This window comes from Meles meles, chromosome 16 (genome assembly GCF_922984935.1).
Source record: "Meles meles chromosome 16, mMelMel3.1 paternal haplotype, whole genome shotgun sequence".
Classification (NCBI taxonomy): Eukaryota; Metazoa; Chordata; class Mammalia; order Carnivora; family Mustelidae; genus Meles; species Meles meles.
In genome coordinates, this window is record NC_060081.1 from 82274588 (window position 1) to 82294522 (window position 19935).

The window sequence follows — 19935 nt, forward strand, 5'->3', positions numbered from 1 at the left end:
AGCTGCAGAGTCACCCTCAGGGAAGCGTGGACTCTGGGAAGGTCCCCTCAGCCAGGAGAGCGGAGCCAACTCTGAGCAGCGGCCGCCCTGCGCCGGAAGTTCTAGAAATGACGGCCCCGCAGGCGCCGGGCCCACCCGTGAGGGGGCGGGGGGAGGCAGGCAGCGCGTGAGGTCACAGCAAAGACAAGCAGAGCCCCAGGGAGAGCGACCACCCGCTGGCCGGGCCACAGCTCCAGACCAAGGACCGGGTCCCCCGTTCCGGAGAGGAGGCCACCGACGGCACTCACCTCCCCCACCCCGCTGTGCACGGAAGCCGAACAACAGACGGCACATTTGTTCGCAGGCGCCTTCCCCTCTGCAGGCGCCCTGGGGACCAGGGACCCCGCCAGCCCCTGCCGTCGTCCACACTCACGCCCGCCCTCGCAGGGGGAACTGAGCTCAGGAAGCCGCTCGAGGGCCCGAGCACAGTGTCCTCGGCAATGCAGACGCCTGAGTGGGTCCAGCCCGGGGATCCTGGGGGAGGGGCTAGCGTGGACACAGGTGCCACCGTCCTGCAGGGCAGGGGGGTCCCCTCGCGGCCCTGGGCAGATCTGGAGCTGCCCGCCGACGCTCAGGGATCTGAAAGGGGCCTGTTCTCGCCTTCCCTCCCGTGGCCTTTCCCTCAGTCTCTGCTCCTGATGGCTCCTTCTGCCCGCGCCCGGTCCTCGAGAGACATGCGGGGAGAGGAGCCCAGGGACCTGTACCAGCACCCCTGTGGGTCCCCTCAGAGCACACCCTGGGCTCCGAGCGCCAACTCCTCCAGGCCCCGGAGGACCCACACGGCTCATGAGACGTTCAGGCAGACATCTTTGCTCTGCCGGCCCAGGACGGCTGGTCCGCTTCCTCCTGGTGAGGACGGGGTGCAGCTGGACGGCGCCGCGGCTGGAGCCCCTCCCGGAGCTGCTCTGTGCGGCCCTTCTCGGCCCTCCGGCCTGGGAACGGCTCCCAGGTGGCAGGCTGCTGCGAAAGACAGGAGGGAGGCGGGAGGCATCCCCGGTGCCAGGACCGGGTGGTTCTCCTCCCGCAGCCACAGCCTGAGATCGCATCTCACGGTGAAATCCCCCGGTTGCCAAGGAGACAAGCATCTCAAGCAGCCGGTCTCCAGCCCCAGATTTGGGGGGGGATGGGAGGCACGAGGCGGGGGGGTGAGAAGGACCTCAGACGGTGCCCACCTGAACACGAGGAAAGGGGCCACCTGGAGAGGGAGCAGCGGGGACAACCCCTCATCTGCCGCCCGGCCCCGCCCAGGCCCTGCAGCAGGACAGACCTCAGCCGGACGTCAGAAGGGACTGGAGCCACAGCCCGAGCTGGGAGCAGAGAGGCCGGCAGGGGCCTGACTGCTGGGATTCTGCCGTACGGGGCGCTGGTGCGGGGCGGCCCGGAGCAGACAGGTGCCGACAGGAGGGACGGGACAGAGAGTGGTGAGGGGCTCAGGTCCACCAACGAGCCGCCGGCTGCGGGCAGCCTGTAGCCACGCCTGCCGGTCGTGGGGGGCACCGAGCAGGCGTGCGCACGTGTGAGCGCAGGTGAGTTCTGCCTGCTCCCGCACGCGGGGGGGCAGCCCCCACCCCCAGGGAGACACTCCTCTGCTTTGTCTCCCCGGCCCACACCTCACTCCCTCTGACAGCACGGAACGTGTACTTTCTGGAAAACTAGGACAGAGCCCCCGCGACCTCGCTCCTGGGGTCAACAGGGAGGGGGCCAGCACAGCAGCCGGGAGAAGCCCCCTGGGCCAGGCCCTCACCCTGGACGCCGTCGCTGCCCCGGAAGACTGAGGCAGGAGCCGGCCGAGGCCTCCAGTCTGGTCTCTGTACGTCACGAAACAGACGTTGACGGCGCCCGGCAAGGACGGGAGAAGGCTTGAGCGCAGCACCGCCCCCCAGCCCTGGCTGGCTGCTCTCGGAAGGGGGAAGGGGTCTCCGGCGTCAAGCCTCCCCCCTCAGGCTCGCAGGCACAGCGAGGCGACTATGCGCCGGCCACGACTAAAGGCAGGACCTGCTCTCGCCCGTGTTACAGGCGGGAAAACAGAGGCTCTGGAGCCGCTCACAGTGGTCACTCAGGGCCTGAGCACCCTCCTCCCCTCACCACGGTACGTCTGTGCCTCCCTGGGGGCTGGTGGCCCAGAAGCCCGGCAGGCCCAGGCGGAGCAAGCATCAGCCCGCACGAGGCCACAGCGGGACCTCCTGTCCAGACTTGCCACCCGGCCCCCGGGAGACTCCTGCCCGCCTTGTCCATTAGGACCTGGAATCTAATTTCGCCCCTAATAAACTGCTCTGCCTCCCAGACCCGCTGCCACTTCCAATCTGCAGGAGTGACGGAGAGCCCGGACTGCTGACGGCTGCTCCAGGCACGAACCAGACGTGAACGACCGCTGGGATCCTGCGAGGCTGGGCGGAGGGGAAGGCCACGGTCCCGAGACCCTCTTCTGGAGCCAAGGCTCACCCGCGGGTGCGGCCTCCCCCCAGAGCCCGCAGGCCGGTCCAGCCCCCCACCTGAGCTGAAGCCCGTGGGGAGGTGGCAGGTGAGCCCTCGGGACAGGGCCTCGCACTCAACCAGTGATCGATGGGAGGCCCGTGCCCGACAAGCCACAACCCAGAAAGCCCCAGCCCCATGGAAGGTCCAGCCTCTGGCTGGGCGCTCAAGGCCCCCGTGCCGTGAGCAGCCTCGGCCTGCCCCACCCCATTCCAGCCCCTCCCACGCCCGGCCCCCAGGGCCAGCCCACAGCCAGGCCTGTCACACCAATGCCCCTTCCTCTCATAACACACAGGGCAGGAAGGTCTCTCAGGAGACCCCTTGATGCCCCCCACTGGCTAGTGACCCCCAGGATGGCCAGTCCCTACAAGGCCTCAGCCATGGACTCTCTCAGGACAGAGAGCTACTCGGGCCAGGACCCCTACATCTCTCCCTAGCCATTCATCTATCAGAAACCCCATGTTCACAGGGACATCCAACCCCCCACCGAGACCACAGGAAGTGCGCCTCACTCTCCTCCTACCGATTTCTCAGCCTTCCCAAGCCAGCTTCCTGACCCCAGGGCCTTTGCATTCACCGTTCTTATGGCCTGAATCTCTTTTCTACTTGCACATCCATCATGGGGCCGTCTCCTCCTCCTCTGTGGGTTTCTGACAGCTGCCCAGCCCTGCCATGCTCGTACCCTCCGAGAGCGCCTCCCCTGCTCAGCTCAGCTGGCCCCTGACTACACAGCCAGAACCACACACGGGGTGGGGCAGGCTTCCTGACCCATGGTGGCCAACACAGCCTTCCTGAGGTCGGACCGGCTGGAGAGAGGCTCACAGCCCCACCCAGACAAGGCTCGTGGTGCAAACTGTGCGGTGTCTGAGCACCGCTGGGCAGGACAGGAGCCAGGGCTCAAGCAGGGGCTGGTGGACAGCAGGCCTGTGTCCCGGAGTGACTCAGCCAGCTTCCAAAGGCAGAGCATGGGGGTCCTGAGACCGGGGTGGGGGGTGCGGCAATCTCTGAGGAGACCACGACAGGGCGGACGCACCTCACGGAACAGGAGGCCCACAAGAACAGCAAAGGACTGGGAAGGACAGTCCGTCCGCACAATCCCAGGGAAGCCTGGTACGGGAACGGGGGGGGGGTCCCCTGAGGCGACACAGCTATGCTGTGAGCTCTGGGGACAGGACACAATTAGCAGGACCTGTCATCTGCCGAGGAGACATCAGCTTTGGAGGGAATGGTGCTCAACAGAGGGGTGGGAGGACCACATCCCAGGGAACAAGCCCAGGAACACACTCAGGGGCTCAGGTCCCCCTACCCGGCTGCCCCCCCCCAGGTTGATGGGACAGCGAGGCTGCAGCCCCATCAGTCTCCCCCAGACCCTCCCTGAAGACCATCCCCCTGGCTCCTGGGCCGGCCCACCCCCATGTTCCCGGGCTCATGGCTCTGCCTTATGGTCCCCTAAAAACATGCCTAGGGAGCGTTTTCTTGGACTCCACTCCCACGCCTCCAGGGACAGAGGGCTCACCCACAGGCAGGACCTATTTTTATCACAACCCCTCCTTGGCCAGTCCTGGTCCCCCTCCACCCGAGTGGCCACAAGGCATGCGCTTGGGGTCCACTCTCCAGGTCAGAGCCCACAGCCACTGTCTCCTCCCAGGTCTCAAGTCACCGAGGGCACAAGGTGAGAGGAGTCAGGGACAGGTCCCTTGTCACACACCCCCCACCCCGCTAACTCTTCTCAGAGACGAAGCCCCACACGCGCCAAACACGGGAAAATGCCACAGTACGTCGTTAACACAGGAAAGGACGATAGAAGGCCGCACCCTATCGTGTTTAAAAAAGCCCTAGATGGGCACAGACGCTTGAAAATAAATCAGGGAGACAAACGTCCTTCCTGCGTTTGTCAGCATCTTCCCAACGTCCCACAATGGGTGCGTCTCATTTTTGTCAGCAGAGAAGAGGACACACCACACCCAAGGGTCACCCTGGGCCGCCCGCAAGGAAGCCCCTGATTCCGGGCCCTGCGGTGGGAACTGGCTTTCAGCTCATTAAACCACACACGGCACAGAGGACCGTCTTGGATGTGCCAGTGCGAACACGAACGGGAAAGCACCGCGGACCACCAGCGGTGGTGGAGACGGCAGCCAGCGGTCCAGGGGAGGGGCCGCCCAGCGCCTTCCCGGGCGCCAGCCAGCTGCTCGGCCTTGGCTGGGGTCCTTGAGGAGCCCAGCCCGCAGGCTCGCGTTCGGAACCACGGCCAGCGCCCTCTCCCACCGCCCCTGCCTGGGGCCGCCCAGACGCCTGGGACCTGAGCTCCCGAAGGCTCCCACTGCCCTGCTCTGCCCTTCTGCGCGGGAGAAACGGCAGGTCAGGCCCTGCCCCCGTCGGAGGCTCACGGAAGCTCCGCTTGGAAACCCCCAGGCCCGTAGCCCAGAGCCTGCTCCTTCCGCTCCCCGACCTGCTTCTGCTGACCCGCTTCTCTCTGCTTCCCAACGCCCTTCACCACCTCCCCCAGCCTGGGCTCCCAGGAGAAACTGCTCTTTTCCTCCTGTGAACCCTTCAAATACGTTTTCCAAGCCTGAATGGAAAAGCAGACTCGGGCATTCCAAGCTCTCGAGTTCCATGGAAGGAAAAAGAAAACCAGACGCGACCTGGGGAGGAGCGGGCTGCTGGGGGGGACGGCAGCGCTCTGCACACGCCCGGGAGTCACCGAGGAGGACGCCTCGCGGCCAGCTTCACCGTGAGCTGCCAGCCTGCCACCGTCACGGGTGACTGTGCCCAATGGCTCCCATTAGGACTTTCTGTACAGTGACAAAATTATTCCAAGGAATCCAAAGGGTTAGAAACCTAATTTTATTCAAGCCGGGTGATGCGCAGAGTCTAATGACAGCCCTCCCTGGAGCATGTCACGAAGGCGCGGTCAGACTCCGGGCCTGGAACACCCCCTCCCCCACCCCCACATCCCCAAAGCAGCCGCCGTGGCCCCAACCCTCATGGCCTCCGCACAGAGTGTCCAGAAAAGGCAGGGTCCTGTCCCCCCAGCATCTCCTCCCCTCGGCCAAGCCCAGAGGCTAAGCAGTGGGACGTGGGGAGGAGCCAGAGCCCTCCAAGGGCAGGTTCCCCCCAAGAGCAGGAGTCCCCGGACCGCACGTGGGAGCTGCTAGAGAAGCCACGGGCCCCGAAGCCCAGTGCCAGCTCGGCCCGAGTCCCGGCTGCCCACTTGTCACCCAGTGGCCTCGGGCCCATGACCGCTCCCCAGGGACCCTGACCTCAGCATCAGGGGGCCGACGGACAGCAGGTGTGGGAAGAGCCTGAGAACAATCCTGTCCCCATCCATGCTCATTGTCCGAGACTCAGGGAAGGGTTAGAAGACACGACCACCCCGATGACCCGCCCCAACCAGGGCCCCGGAGGACGGAGAAAACACTGGCTTCAACTGCACGCCGGTCCGGGGTCCCCACCCCAAGTGCCACCTCCCCCCCACCGAGACAGGGTGAGGCCAGGCCACAGCAGGGCGGACGAGCGGTTCCTCAGTCAGCACTCAGACCCGCAGACGGCGCTGCCGGTGACGGAGCCAGGCCCTGGTCCCCACCATATGCCCCCAGCCTCGTCGCCGCGGGCTCGCAGCAAGGACCTAGCGCAGCGCACCGCCGCGCAAACATACTCAGAGACAATCGTGCCAGAAGCACCTTCTTCGGGGCGCCTGGGGGGCTCAGTCGGTAAGCGTCTGCCTTCAGCTCAGGACATGATCCCAGGGTCCTGGGAAGTCGGCTTCTCCCTCTCCCACTCCCCCCGCTTGTGTTCCCTCTCTTGCTCTGTCTCTCTCTCAAATAAATAAATGAAATCTTTTAAAAAAAAAAAAAAAAAGCGGGCGCCTGGGTGGCTCAGTGGTTTAAGCCGCTGCCTTCGGCTCAGGTCATGATCTCAGGGTCCTGGGATCGAGCCCCGCATCGGGCTCTCTGCTCAGCGGGGAGCCTGCTTCCTCCTCTCTCTCTGCCTGCCTCTCTGCCTACTTGTGATCTCTCTCTGTCAAATAAATAAATAAAAATCTTAAAAAAAAAAAAAAAAGGAAGCACCTTATTCTTCTGGAAACATTGACCGTCCAGGTGCCCCTGGGAGGCCTTGGGTCTGACAGAACCTTTGGAAGGCCGGTCCCAGCTCAGCCGGAGTGCTCCCCACCCAGGCCCCCGCTGTCCCAGGCACAATGGCCCCGGCCTGGATGAATTAAAAGCATCATCTAGACGAGCTTCACACAACAGAAGCCCTAGCCCCTCCTCCCAACGCCAGACCCGCCCGTTTGCTGACCAGCCCTGCACCACCTCCCCTCCGGGAGTCGTGACTTCTTTCTTCACACCCAGCGTGGGGTCCAACGTGCAGCCGAGATCAAGACCACCAAGACCGAGCGGAGACCAAGAGCCAGACGTCAGCCCTCGCCACCGCGTTTTAAATCCGCATGAGGAAGAGGCGGGCTTCAGGGAAGGTGGAGTCTGCCCCGGCCCTCTCCTGCACGCTCACTCCTCCACGGACGTCATCAAGGAAGCACTTTGCTTTACCACCCGCAGCGGGGGAAGGGCACTGAGGAACGGTCAGCGGGATGCACCACCCCTCCAGAGTGTGGGGCCCAGGGGGCAAGGCGCAAAACTAAGTCATTTCCAGAGCAAGGGCTTGGTTCCAAACCCTCCCCCCAGCCCAGAAGATGCCGAGCTCTAGGGATGACCTCAGGTCTGCACGACCCTCTTCTTCCCACCCCGGATTCTGTGGGCTGCTCCAGCCTCTCTGGGCGGGCGGACAGGTGCCACGCAGCCACGGCAAACGACGCACTTCCTCCTCCCGCGATGGCTGGGGCATGGCCACCAAGGAGGCGCCGTTCTAAGAGGCGGCTGGAGCTGTGGGAAAGCACCACGGAGCTCCAGGCTTGCAGGGACAGCAGCCGAGCCCAGCAGAGGCTCCCACACTCTGCGGACAGGGCAGCCAGGGGTGGGCTCCGCCGAGGAGCCTGCGTTGACCGCGGTCCCCACGTGACTTGGCCGAGGACAGCAGGGGCTTGTCAGGACACCCAGGCAGGGGCCGGCGGCCTCGGGGACCCCATGAGTACAACCAGCCCGCAAGCGGAGCACTTTCCTGCTTCCGTGTTTGGAGGCTCACGGTGTGGGGAACGTGGCCCATTCCCCGGCGAGCAGGAGGCGTGTCCGGAGACCCAGGCAGCCGCAGAGCAGGAAATTCCTTCAGGAAAATGGCCAATCCCCCAGGACAAACACACAAGCCAGCGTCCAAAGTGCCACAGGGACCTTGAGTCTTAAAGTGTGGCCTCGTTATCAGCAGCCACAAACCTCACGATCCAGGCCCAGCCACCGGCCGATGGGACTGCGGGCTTCCACGGCTGGGCTGAGGGGCCGGAGGCCACGGGAGCCGTTCAGGACAGGCCAACCTCCGTGCACCTGGTTGTCCAGCCTCCGTGTCAGACACAGCTTTTCACTTGGCTGAGCCACGGCCACAGAGACAAGAGTATCAGCCACGAGCTCTGGGAGCGTCACACACACCGAGTGTCTGGTCGACGACTTGCAGAAAGTGAACAGAGTTATCAGCCCACGTTGCAGACAAGGAAACTTGAGGTACGGGGTCTGGGGCTGTCGGTGGAGACAGGAGCCCAGTCAGACTGGCCCAGAGCCGGGGGTCTCCACCACTCATGGTCCCGCACCCAACACACCCTCCGAACCGTCTCCACCGGATAACATCACGCCACAAACCGAAAGCCACGTAAGTGACACGCCTGACAGGTGGCCTCAGTGGGGGTGATGTGGGCGTGTCTGTTCCTAACACATGTACCCAGCCATGTCCGTCCAGGAATGATCCTAAATTTGTACCCGAGAATATTTAACGGGGACACGTGCAGGGCAGCCGGCAATCTGCAACAGCCAGAGGTCGGGCACCAACGTCCCTCAAAGCTCCGGCTTTCAAACGGCAGCAGCCGGCAGCCCAGGACCCACGCAGCATCCTGAGCCTTTGAACAGGACAGGGACTGAACCCCAGGCCTCGGCCCCAGCCCCGGCCGCCCTGTCCAAGGCCCGGTGGACACTCAGAGGCCACAGAACCATGCTGTGTGACCCCCAGTCCTGTAGAGAAGTTCTCCCCTGAGGGGCCTGCCCTTCCCACACCCAACACCCTGCTGGTGTCTTCCATAAAATGCCCCAAGGAGCTCAGTCCCCCGGGGCCCCATTCCTTCCACAGGACAGTTAGGGAGCCCACTCTTGAGGCTCAGCCCGTGGCTCTCACTAGCAGGGACCGAGGACGCCCGCTGAGTGATGGCCACATACAGAGGCACGGCCAAGACATGTGGGTTAACATATAAACTGAACGACCTGTGAAACACCCTCACGAAACTCTCCACCACGTCTGGACGGAATCTGCTTCTTCGAAGACACGCTGGGGCTTATGTCCTGTCAGAACCGGAGCTGGACCTCCCACCACAGGCTGGGCATCTGGGGTCCGAGGGTCCCCGATGCACAGCGGTGCCCACATCACTAGTCCACTCCTGCCGAGTCTCCAGAGTTGGAATTTTTGGCTTGTACGGATGCCTGATAAATCCGAGATTCTTTCTGCTCCGGCCCGGGAAACTAACAAGCACCGAGCTTCCTGTCCACCCCACCGGGCTGTGGACACAGGAGCATGGGGGACTCCACAGCCTAGCAGCTGACACAGAGGACACCATGCTTAGACGGGACTGTGCCGGCACGGTCTGATCTCAGCTGAAACTCCTTGGTGAGGGCGGGGAATCCTGCAAGGAGCCTGAGGTCTCCAGGCGGTGAGGATGGCCCCTCCGGAAAGCACAACCCTCCTGGCATTCCCACCTTTAGGGAAATTTCTGTACGATTCTCCAGCTCTCGGTGGACACTCCCTCCCCGAGGACGGAGCTCTGCGACTTGAAGGCCGATGAGAAAGAACCACAAAGACCTCCACCTCCTTCTGGGAACAAAACGCTCCGTCAGCCGAAGACCCCAGCCGCCTCCCCGGCCGCACTAGGCCCTCAGATGTGGTCAGACCAAGGAACCGAGCGGCCAACACTCAGGGCCGAGGCTGAGGGCAGAGGGTCCACCTCCGCTCCCCCGACCCCAGGGGGCCCAATGGCGACAGACAAGCGAGAGGGGGCAGCCCGCAGCCTGTGCAGGCCAAGAGTGTGACCCCACTTGGGTTAGCCAAGGCCCAGCAGGGGATGGAAGCAGGCCCTGGGACCCTGGACCGCAGCGGCTGACACGTCGCAGGAGATCACGTGGGGCCAACAGCCCCAGCACAGAAAGCCGTGAGGCAGGGGCCATCTGAGGACCCGGAGGGCTCCGTGGCTCTGCCCGAGAGGGAAGAATCACAATGAGTGAGCCGCACGGTGAGCCCGGCCTCCGCGTTCAGCCCGGCCTCCACACGCTCAGCCCTCCTCGGCCTGTTTTAAACACAGTTTCATGCCAACCACTCAAAGTGGCTTTCCGATGTCGGGAAGGTCATGCAATCTGCACTCTCATCTCCAGGGCGGAGACCCCTTCCGTCCTCAGTGCTGGAGCTCACTCAGCCCTGCCTGGCCCCCACTTCCCCACCAGCAAGGCTCCCAGAGAGCTGAGCAGTGGGCACGTTTCCACTCCCACATTTAGCCACAGAGAAATCCCGCGGAGGGGAGACCCTCGAAGCAGGAACTGCCCCCAGCTCCCCTCAAGCATGGAGTCACACCCGATCCAGGGGATCTCCCGTGGACCTGCCTGGACCACATCCCCAGCCGGGAGGTCTAGGCCTTTCCTGTGGCTCACGTTCCCTCTGAGAAACTCATGAGAACTTAGACCTTAGACCCAGAAAATTCCCTACACGCCGACGCCCCCACTCTCAGGGTGCACAGATCCTCAAGCCTGAGACTCTGGCCTGAAGTGTGAGGGGCAGGCAGGAGCGAGCAGGGTCTGCTGAGGTGGGCCCTGTCCCACCCGACACGGCCAGACCCCTCAGCGCAGGGCCCCGCCCAGCGCTGACCACATGCGCAAGGCCTCCCACCGGGGCCCCAGCGACCGCCCCCAGGTCCACGCGCGGCTTGGGCTGCCCACCCAAATCGGGGTGAACCGTTCCACAGGCAGGGTCTTCCCACCCAGGCAGAGGAAGGGACCCTTCAGGGAGCTCAGAGCTGGGAGGGGCAGGTCCAGGCTGTTTCCGACCCAGGCAGGTCCACACCTCCTGGTGTGGGTCGCTCCTTCCTCGGGGGAGGCTGCTTTCTCCGGAAGCTCACACCAGGAAGGAGTGACTCCGCTCCCAGAGGTCCTCAGAGAAAGCGCTTCCCACAGAGGGTCGGCAGGGGAGTCGGCGGGGAACGCGGAACCACAGGGCGGCCTCCGGCACCCAGAGGGGCTGGCCCACCTCCAGCTTCCAGAAGCCAGGCTTTGGTGGCAAAAGCTGTAGAACGGTGGCCCAGGAGGGCTCAGAGTTGCCCCGGCCCTGAGGACCCCCTTTCAGCCAGGACGGATGGGGAGGGCCGCGTCCCTGCCCTCCACGGACTCCCTCAGGCCTAGTCCAGCACCAGGCAGGGAACAGGGCCTTGAACTTCATCTGATTAACAAATCCAACAAGCCAACTGACGCACACACGGGCCAGTCCACGCGGGGCAAGGGGATCCCAGGGTGGCCGCAGCCTCGGGCAGGAGGCAGGAGGGATCCCAGGCTGTCCCAACGGGGCGGTGAGGGAGCCTGATTTGGGGTGCGGCTGGGCCTGGGGACAGTGGAGAATCCCACGCCTGGGGACCCGGGGGAGGGGCGATGAGCAACAGGGGCAGCCGTTCAGGGACAGTCCACGGCCAGCCCTGGACAGCAGCTCCACAACGCCTGGGGGCAAGAAGCAGGCGCCACCGTCCTGAGCAAGACTGGGGCCCGCAGATTCCGGGACCAGACTCCATGCCGGCCGCGTCCACCATACCTGCTCCCCTCCTGCCCCCCCCCCCCACTCTCCAGAAATGGTCCCCTGCCAGGGAGCTGGGGGCAAAGGGAGCTCAAGGCATCCCGTGACCTCGGCGGGGAAGCCGGGGAGGGGCCGGGCAGGAGGGAGGGCCCCCACATGCCACAGGCCTGCCTGTCCTGGCTCACAGACACACGGATGGACACACACACACTCACACACGCACGGACTGGCCTTCTCTCCCACGGCGTCCCGGTCTGGAGGCTGCCGCTCCCAGGGGGCACAGAGGGGCTGGCCACTTCGGGCCCAGGCAGGAGAAGCTACTCGGGACTGAAGACAGGACCACACACAGGGGACCCGAGGATGTCCTGTCGGCCAGGGACTTGTGGGGCCAAGGCAAGCAAACCTTCCAGCGGCCATACCACAGGTCCGACAGGGGTCCTGGCTGCTGGGCTGTGGGGTGGGCTCTGACCTCATACCAGAGGTGGGGGGGGGGACCTGGCTGCCCAGACCCGGTCCCAGCAGGCAGGAAGGGAGGTGGTGACAGGAGGGCCACTGGTGAGGCGACGCAGGGCTCTTCCGAGGATGAACAGCACGCCTGAGAGTGCCTACATGGGCAGGGCACAAGTCGCCCTACTGGGGAGGGGGTGGGGAGGATGCTCAGTGCCAGGGAAGCCCCTGCCTCCCATGGTGACTCAGCGCCGGCACCTGCCAGGGCTGGGGTCTCCCCCCAGGATGCCATCCCACCAGCAGCCAAGCATTTCCCCCCCGGGGTCTTCTCCCCTAGCCCACGGACCCATGGAGGGTCAGTCCAGAGCACACGCGCACAGGTCCATGGGCACACACCCTGTCGTTCTGGGGGGCACATGGTTGGCGATGGTTTCCCAGAATCCGTTCCTCACTCCCATCCCAAAATGCCTCTTTCATACAAAATGGCCGAGTTCCGGCCCCGGTCTAGCTGGGATGGGAGGGAGAGTGCCTGCCCGCTCAGAGACCGCACGCCAATGGCACGGGCCACACACAGCAACTCCTGCCCAAACATGCCACCCAGGAATGCGCCTGTGCACACGGTGTGCGCCTGAGGCCACTGCCCCTGCCCGGGGAGCCAGGAGTTCCCTGCATAGGGCCAGGTCTGGCGGGCTCAGGACAGAACCCCCGCTCCTGGGCCTCCATCCAGAGCCCAGAACGGGCATCTCCCTGCTCCCCCAGCTCGCAGCAGCACGGAGGGGTCAGGGCTGAGCTGGGTGGAGGGGAGGGTGAGGAATGCACTTTGGGCCAAAGGTGAGTGCAGGCACAGCGGGTCAAGACAGTCAGCAGCCCCGCGCCCTGGGCTGGGGGGGCAGGGGTGGGGGGGATATTAGGACAGTCCCTACACCCATACGCGCAACCCAGAAGCTCACCCTTGGTGGAGAGAGAGCGGCTTGGGGGTTGAGGCCTGGTAAGGCAGGCCCTGCCCCCACCCCCTGCCCCCTTCCTGGGGCGGAGGAGGGGGGTGCCCAGACCCGAGGGGGCCTCGAGGAGTCCAGAGGCAGCGGCAGGACTGGCAGCGCCACCCTCCCTCCCGGCTGGCCCTTTGTTCGCGCAGCGGCCGTGGGGAGGGGCCTCGGGCCGAGGAGGAGAGGCTGGGGCGCCGCACATCCCCCATCCTGCGGGGGAGGGGCTGATGCAACCCAAGCAGGCCGCTGCAGGTGGGGGGACGGCGCCCCCACCCCGGCCGGGACGCCCGGACCCCAGAACTCCTTCCGACCCGCACTAGCCCCTCCGCCCTTCGCTCTGGCCAAGGAACGCGGTTCCCCGGGCTCAGACCCGGGCGCCGGCGTGAGCCGCACGGGCGCTCGGACGCACGGCCCCGCCGCAGCCCGCCGCGCCCCCGCGCCCCGCGCCCCGCGCCCCCGCCGGCCGCCGCGCTCACACGTAGGCGTGGTAGATGAACGCCCAGCCGCGCGGCCGCTCCAGCACGTTGTACAGGAAATTCTGCAGCTTGCGGTAGAAGGCGTTGCGCTTCGGGGGCTTCCCGGCGCCCGCGCCTCCCGCGCGCGGCTTGCTCAGGATGCTGCCGCGCTTGGGAGCCTCGGAGCCGGCGATGAGCAGCGCGCCGTCCCGGGTGGAGTCGGGCGCGCCGGGGTCCAAGCCCACGAAGCCCACCTTGAGCTTCTTCTCCCCGCTCGGGCCGGGGTACACGCCGCCGTTGCGCGACTTCTGCACCATGGTGCCGGCGGCGCCCCGGCCGGGCGCGGGCTCAGCGGGGTTGACGCGCAAGGGGCGGCGCGGGCCCGAGCCCAGGCCCCCGGCCCGGGAGCCGCATGGCCGAGGCGGCAGCAGCTGCGGCTCCGCGCTCCTGCCGGCCCGGGCCGCGCGCGGGGACGCTGCGGCCACCTGGCTCCGCCCGCCGCCTCGCCCCGCCCCCATTAACCCCTGCGACGCGCGCCGGCCGCGGGAAGGGGAGGGGAGGAACGCAAGAGAGAGCAGATGAAGAGGACGGGCTGCTCCGGGCCTCTTGCCACCAGGGCCTGCCGGAGGGGGGGGCCCTTCCCGCAGCCCCGCGTGCCCTGACCAGGGAATCCGGCCCCCTGGCCATCCCCGGCTAAGACAAGCGCAGCGCCTGAGTGGCCCCCAGCTCTCCCTTGGATCCCAAAGCTCTGCCAGCGCCTGGTCCCAGTTGGATTCCTGCCAGCTGGACCTCTGGACTGGACACCTAGGAGCAGGACGTAGGAATGGGCACCCGCCCTTAGTAGAACCTCTGCTAAGGCCCAGCCCACTGGGACCTTATGTGCTTGGCCTCTAAGTGGGCCAGTAATGAGGACCGCTTAGACCCAGGTCCCTGACTGTAGAGGGAGGCATCTGGGGAGATTTCCTAAGAGAGGGCCTGACTGGACATTGGAGGAGTCCGGGAAGGGAGGAACAGAGGCCCCGAAGCAGGGGCAGGGCAGAGGTGGTCAGAGAGGTGAGACCTGAGAGACTCACCCCGAGGGGACTGGACTTCCTTCAGACCCCAGATAGGACCTGGGAGGATGACCCCCCAGGGCAAGACAGAGACCTGAGCCCAGAGTGAACACGGGTGCCACAGTCCAGAACAAAGGAGGGCAGGTTCTGGACACAGATGGCAGGGTGTCCTCTTGAGGGGGAGCAGGCAGAGGTTGTCTCCCCTAGCCAGGGAGCCATGGTTGTGTGTGTATGTGGTGGGGGGTGTCATTCTGGAACCTTCTTCTGGGAAGCCAAGGGACTCTCCTCAATCATCGAGAGGCCCCCGTGCACTCCACATGGACACTCCTCACCCTGCGCCCACTCGCTGCAGCCTCCCTCTGCAGCCTCCCTTGGACGGGGCTGGCTGCAGGTGCCTCTCCTGACCACATCCAGCCTGTTCCCACCGTTGCCCAGGACTGTGGGGTCCACTAAGATCCGCCCGGTTTGTAGCAGACTCCGTTCTCCCCAGGGACTTGGTGCACACCGCAGCCCTGTCCGTGGTGCTGGATCAACTGTGCTGTTTGCCCTTTTTTAGTTCCAAAGTCAGAGGCCATGTGGCCTTTTCCAGACAGAACGGTCTGATTGTAACTCATCTAGAGTGCCGCTTGTGCCCACATAGGCCTGTGCACACGGGTACGGCCCAGGGGCCGCACTCCCGACTTCCACCACCCTGCCTCTGTGCCTGGTCATTAGCTACAGTCACCAGCATTCAGCCGGCGTGCCCTAAGCTGGCTGCAGTTTTCTTGAGCGTGCACACTCCCGCTGAGCCCAGACTGAGGAAGGAGGAGCCCACCTCCTCAGTTCAAGGGGAAGGCATGACCACTTACATCACAAAAAGAGAGAGGCTGCCCATGCTGGCTCTGAGCAGCCCTTGTGTGCCCTCATCCTGTTAAAAGCCCCAGACTATGGGGTGCCAACTAAGCGGGGCATGTCCCCTCCTGGGGAGCCCTTCTCAGGGCTCAGTGTGACAGTGAAGTGAGCCCATGGGTGAGGTTGGTTCACAGAGGAGGAAGGAGCGTTCCCAGGTATCATTTTTCAGCAAACATATGGATGCTGAAATGGGATCACCATCCAGGCTCTCTGGCATTCTGAGACCTTAAGGACAGACTAGTTGCCTCCACAGCCTCCTGGGGGAGGCCCTTCCGCGGGAGCACTCCTGGCCAAGCTGGAGGGGAGCTGCTAGGGATGCAGGCACACCTTTCCTCCCCCAAGCCCTCTGTTCTCTTGTCTCAAGCAGAGACCCCAGGAAGGCCTGACACATTTCCCAGAGGTTCTGGCAGATGAATCCCATATCAAGTCTTGAAAATCCTCGGTTTAGGATGTCCTTTTAATGAGCTGGCTCACTGAACACGCGTGTTTTCAGTTTTGTGCCATGCACACCATTGTCCGGTTGTCAGCAACCTGGTCAACAATGCCCTTTACCCCCGCAACCCAGGGATCAGGGTTATGGGGGTAAATGCTTAGTTGGGGTGAATTCCATGCAAGAGACAGGAATTTCATTTATTTAAAAATAGATGGGAGAGCTTTCAGCCTCAAGCCATCTTTGCCAAGACTGCACTGATGGGATCCAGAAAAGAGGAGTGGAAAAGTCCAGATGGACACAGCACCCACTCCGGTCTGGGGAGACGCTTTCCCCTGGACAGGAGGCTGGCCCACCAGGCTGGGCGCTGTCCTTTCAGCACCTCCAGTGCCGGCCACTCTCCCCAGAGCCTCCGGAGCAGCGTGCTGCTGCTGGCCTCCCCTCCTGCTTCCTCCTCCCGCCCCCACATCGTTGGCTGCACTAAGCAGCCGAGATTGAACTATTGAGCTGAGAAAATAGCGTGGCCACTGCTGTTCTCTCACGCGAGGCCAACTCCAAGGTCTCACAGATCCCCCTGCCCCCAAAGGGCTCTTCCGTGTTCCCCATCAGGGAACCCACCACACAGGGCTGGGACCCCACTGCCCTGCCTTCGCATGTGTCCTGCCCGCTGTCGTGTTCCCCAGAGCCCAGCATCACCGCCGCCGGCTGTGGAAACCAGACTGGCAGCACATCTGGTCTGTTTCCTCTTCCCCAGAGGTACCAGGCCGTGAGGGCACTTGGCCTTTCCTGGGAGGCAGCCCTGGGGAGGTCATGACTCTAGTCTCACAGACAACATAGGACGGCGGGTCCCACAGAGAAGACATCAGGGCATAGGGGAAGTGAGTCCAGAAGAAACAGGCTTCCGATGTTGCTCGTCCTGGCCAAGGGACAGCAGTGGCGCTGCACGGGCCGTTCCGGGGTAGGGTAGGGGAAGGTGACCTGCTCGTGGAGCCGGTGCAGCCCCCGGACACTGTGTGGGCATCTCATGGTCACGCAGAAGATATTTACATCCAGGTTTTCAGCCACACTCGAGTTCTCTGGGCCAGTGACCACGGGGACCCCGGGAGCAGACACTGAAAAGCAAAGCTCCCTGCTTCACCAGCACCCACCTCCTCCCAGCAGAAAAAGAGCGAGCTCCTTCCGCAGTCCTCAGGAGGACAGATGACCCCGGCAGAGGCCAGAGGGGACACTCCACCCGCCCAAGAAATAAGACTTTATTTGGGGAAATGAGAAGAGACAGGCTCTCAATCCCCAACCTGGGTCAGGGCTGTCGTTGTCTTGATCTTGTCTTTGGACAACAGGAAGTGCCTACCCAGACAGAAAGTCCCAGCCCTCCCTCCAGGGGATTTTCCGATATTAGGAGGAGGAAGGGCTGAATTTACCCAGCTCACCGGGGAGCAGGGCAGCAAGGAAAAGATTTAATATGAAAGCATTGATTTTTTTAAAAACATCTTATACGAAAGTCAATAAAAATTTAATTTATAGGTTTTTTTCAAGGATCGGAGCTCGCAACAAGCTTCCCCAGCCCCTGGCAAAGGAATTAATCACATGAGGGAGCTGGTTGGTATTTTGCAGCCGTGATCATTCTTTGGCACTAGGAGTCCAAGGTTGTCCACGACGTGGAGTTGGGCTGCGGAGGGACGGCGGTCCTGGACGCATCCAAAGGGCGGAAGCCAACCGCTAGATTCTGGGCCTTCAAGGGAGCCCCTGCTGGGCCTCTTCCCCCATGGCCCCACCCCCACTGCACCCCGCCCCCGGCCCCGGCCCCGCCCCAGGCTGGCCGCCAGGAACACACAGGGGCGGTGTTTGGGAGGTCGTGCATTTTGTCAGTTCTGGTCCACAGAGAAAGCACCCCCGACGCCCCTTTCCACACCTCTGGGCAAATGAAAAAACTGTGACCGATGGTCCCCGTTCTGCGGCAGATAACGTCCGAGGGACAGATGTGCCCTCACTCACGCACCGGGATGGCAGGTCTGAGCCAGGCCCCTCCGAGGGTCTGGACCCGTCAGTGCTCCCATGGCCCTTCGACCCAACCCGGCACTCTCTTCACCTCTGTAATCCAGTCCGGCAGCTCTCAGACCACCCCATCTGCACGTCCCACTGCTCTGCCCCATCCCCCCACCCACCCCAGGCACACCACAGCCTCAGGGACCCTCAAGTCAGGAAAGGACTGTCCGTATGTACCGCTTCCTGTACCAGGAGTTCCGTTTCCTCTGCTGGCACACGGAGGCCTCTGCGCATCTTCTCAGGGAGGTCCTACTTGTGGGTCTTCTCTGAAGGGGACGCCTGAGCCCTTCTCAGTCCTGGTTCCTCATCGAGATCTGAAACTGTTGCTCATTTGCCTCTTGCTCACCCTCCGCTGGCAGGCAGCACACACACCCTCAGTCCCATGCACACACTTACACCCTCGTGCACTCACACCCCCAGCCCTGCCCAGAGAGTTGCTCTTCAACATTCCTTGAATGACAGTCACTTGGTTCTAGGGCTCGACATCACTAGGAGCCTCCAGCCAGGACGTGCCCTTGATGACTGGCCTGGGGCCCGGGTGGCTCAGGGACTGCAGTGCTAGTCCATGAGAGGACATGGGCAGCTGGAGCTCAGTGCCATGCTGACTCGTGGCCAGCAGAGTGGTCAGCTGCCTGCCCACATATAGGCTGTCAGCATCTGGGTCCTGGCTGCCCGCCCATGGCTGGCCCTAGCTCATCGGAGGGCCTTGCTTGCTCGGCCAGATGTCCAGTAGGCTTTGGACAGAGGTGCCCAACCTGGGGCAGGGCTTGTGGGCTGTCCGTGTCGCCCCCCCCCCCCCAGGACAAGGTCACCACATGCTGAGCTAAGGGGATGCAACAGGAAGCCTGGACTCTCTGGTCGGCAGACCCAAGCTATCGTCGGCCCAGACAGATCCGGAGGCATCGCCAGCCCGACGGCCCTGCCTGGATGGCTCCTGAGGAACCACGCGGCCAGCGAACACCAGGCTCCTGCCCATCGCATCACTGAAGGCGGGTGTGGCTGCTGCAGGACGCGACCCTGAGGTGACCCACGACCTCGTCTGAGCTCTGAGACCTTGAGCAGAGCCCTGGGCTTCTCACGGGTCAAGCAGGGGGAAGAGGCCCCCACCACGTGGGGCTGCTGGGACACTGACCTGAGCGGAGCTGCAAAACGTCCCCAGCAATGTCCAGCTTGGAGTAGTGTCCAGGGGAGGTCAGGAAGGAGCCGTGGGAATCCCAGGCCGCCACTGAGCCCTCTTCCTTCACGTCCTACAGAGCCCCCGCGCAGGTTGCTGTTGAAGAGAAGACTCTGTCCACCCCCTCACCTCGGACACACCGACCACCTCCCTTTCTGGCGTCCCCCAACAGAGAGGGCTCTGTGTAGGCCCAGTAATGCCTGGGGCTGTCTCTGGTCGCCGCGACGGGAGCAGCTGTTCGGGTTAGTGGGCGGAGAGCCGCTGCCGTGCACAGGAAAGCACCCCCACCCCCCCAGCAGAAGGTTCTCTATCCCCATGTGGCTGGGAGCTGAGGTAGGCACACCAAGGTTTAGGCTGACAAACTTCTCATAAAATGCCAATATTTCTGGTAAGTTAGCCATCCACACCTTAGTGTGAAAAAGCGCTTGTACATGGATTTTTCTCCCCAAAGCTCCCAATAATACCCAAGCCAAGGGATGAGAATTGTCATGAGAAAGGAGGCAGGAGTCTGGGATATCGGGAAGGAGGGCGGCATTCCCCCCACCCCAAAGGGCTTTGTACAGGCAAGTATCTCCGTGAAGGTCCACGATCGCCAAGGGGCAGCCGGTCAGGCCCATCACCAGCTCCTCATCAGAGCTCAGCACGGTAGCCCAGCACCTTCCACGCTGTCATGTTCTAGCTTGCTGACAAAACGCTACGTTTACCCCATCACAGAACAACGGAGTCTTTGCGACGTCTCACGATTCACAGGCTTAACACACACACGTGGCTTTGGGCGGGTTGCTGAACCTCTCCGTGCTGCGGTTTCTTGGTCTGTAAATGGGTGATAATAATAGTACGTACATCACGGGGTTGTCACGACCGCGCAGTGAGTTAAGGTTTGTGAAGCAGTTAGACAATGCCCAGCATTATATAAGCATTAAAGTAAAAATAAATGTATCCGTTCTCTCTGAACACCCTCCATTTCCAACACGCACTGCTCCCTCACGCAGAATGGAGGCCTGGGTGTTGGGACACACACAGGGTAAAGGCAGCC

General features: G+C 63.5%; 1 protein-coding gene across 17 annotated transcripts in view; it reads right to left on the reverse strand.

The window, feature by feature from the left end:
- KCNQ2 (potassium voltage-gated channel subfamily Q member 2) overlaps nucleotides 1–13735 on the reverse strand; it is a 49971-nt gene extending 36236 nt beyond the window's left edge. For all 17 annotated transcript variants that reach the window (XM_045980823.1, XM_045980833.1, XM_045980837.1 and 14 more), the window contains exon 1: nucleotides 13328–13735. In XM_045980823.1, coding sequence (XP_045836779.1) covers nucleotides 13328–13623 — 296 coding nt within the window. In that variant the 5' untranslated portion in view covers nucleotides 13624–13735. The remainder of the gene's footprint in view (nucleotides 1–13327) is intronic.
- Nucleotides 13736–19935: the final 6200 nt, after the last annotated feature.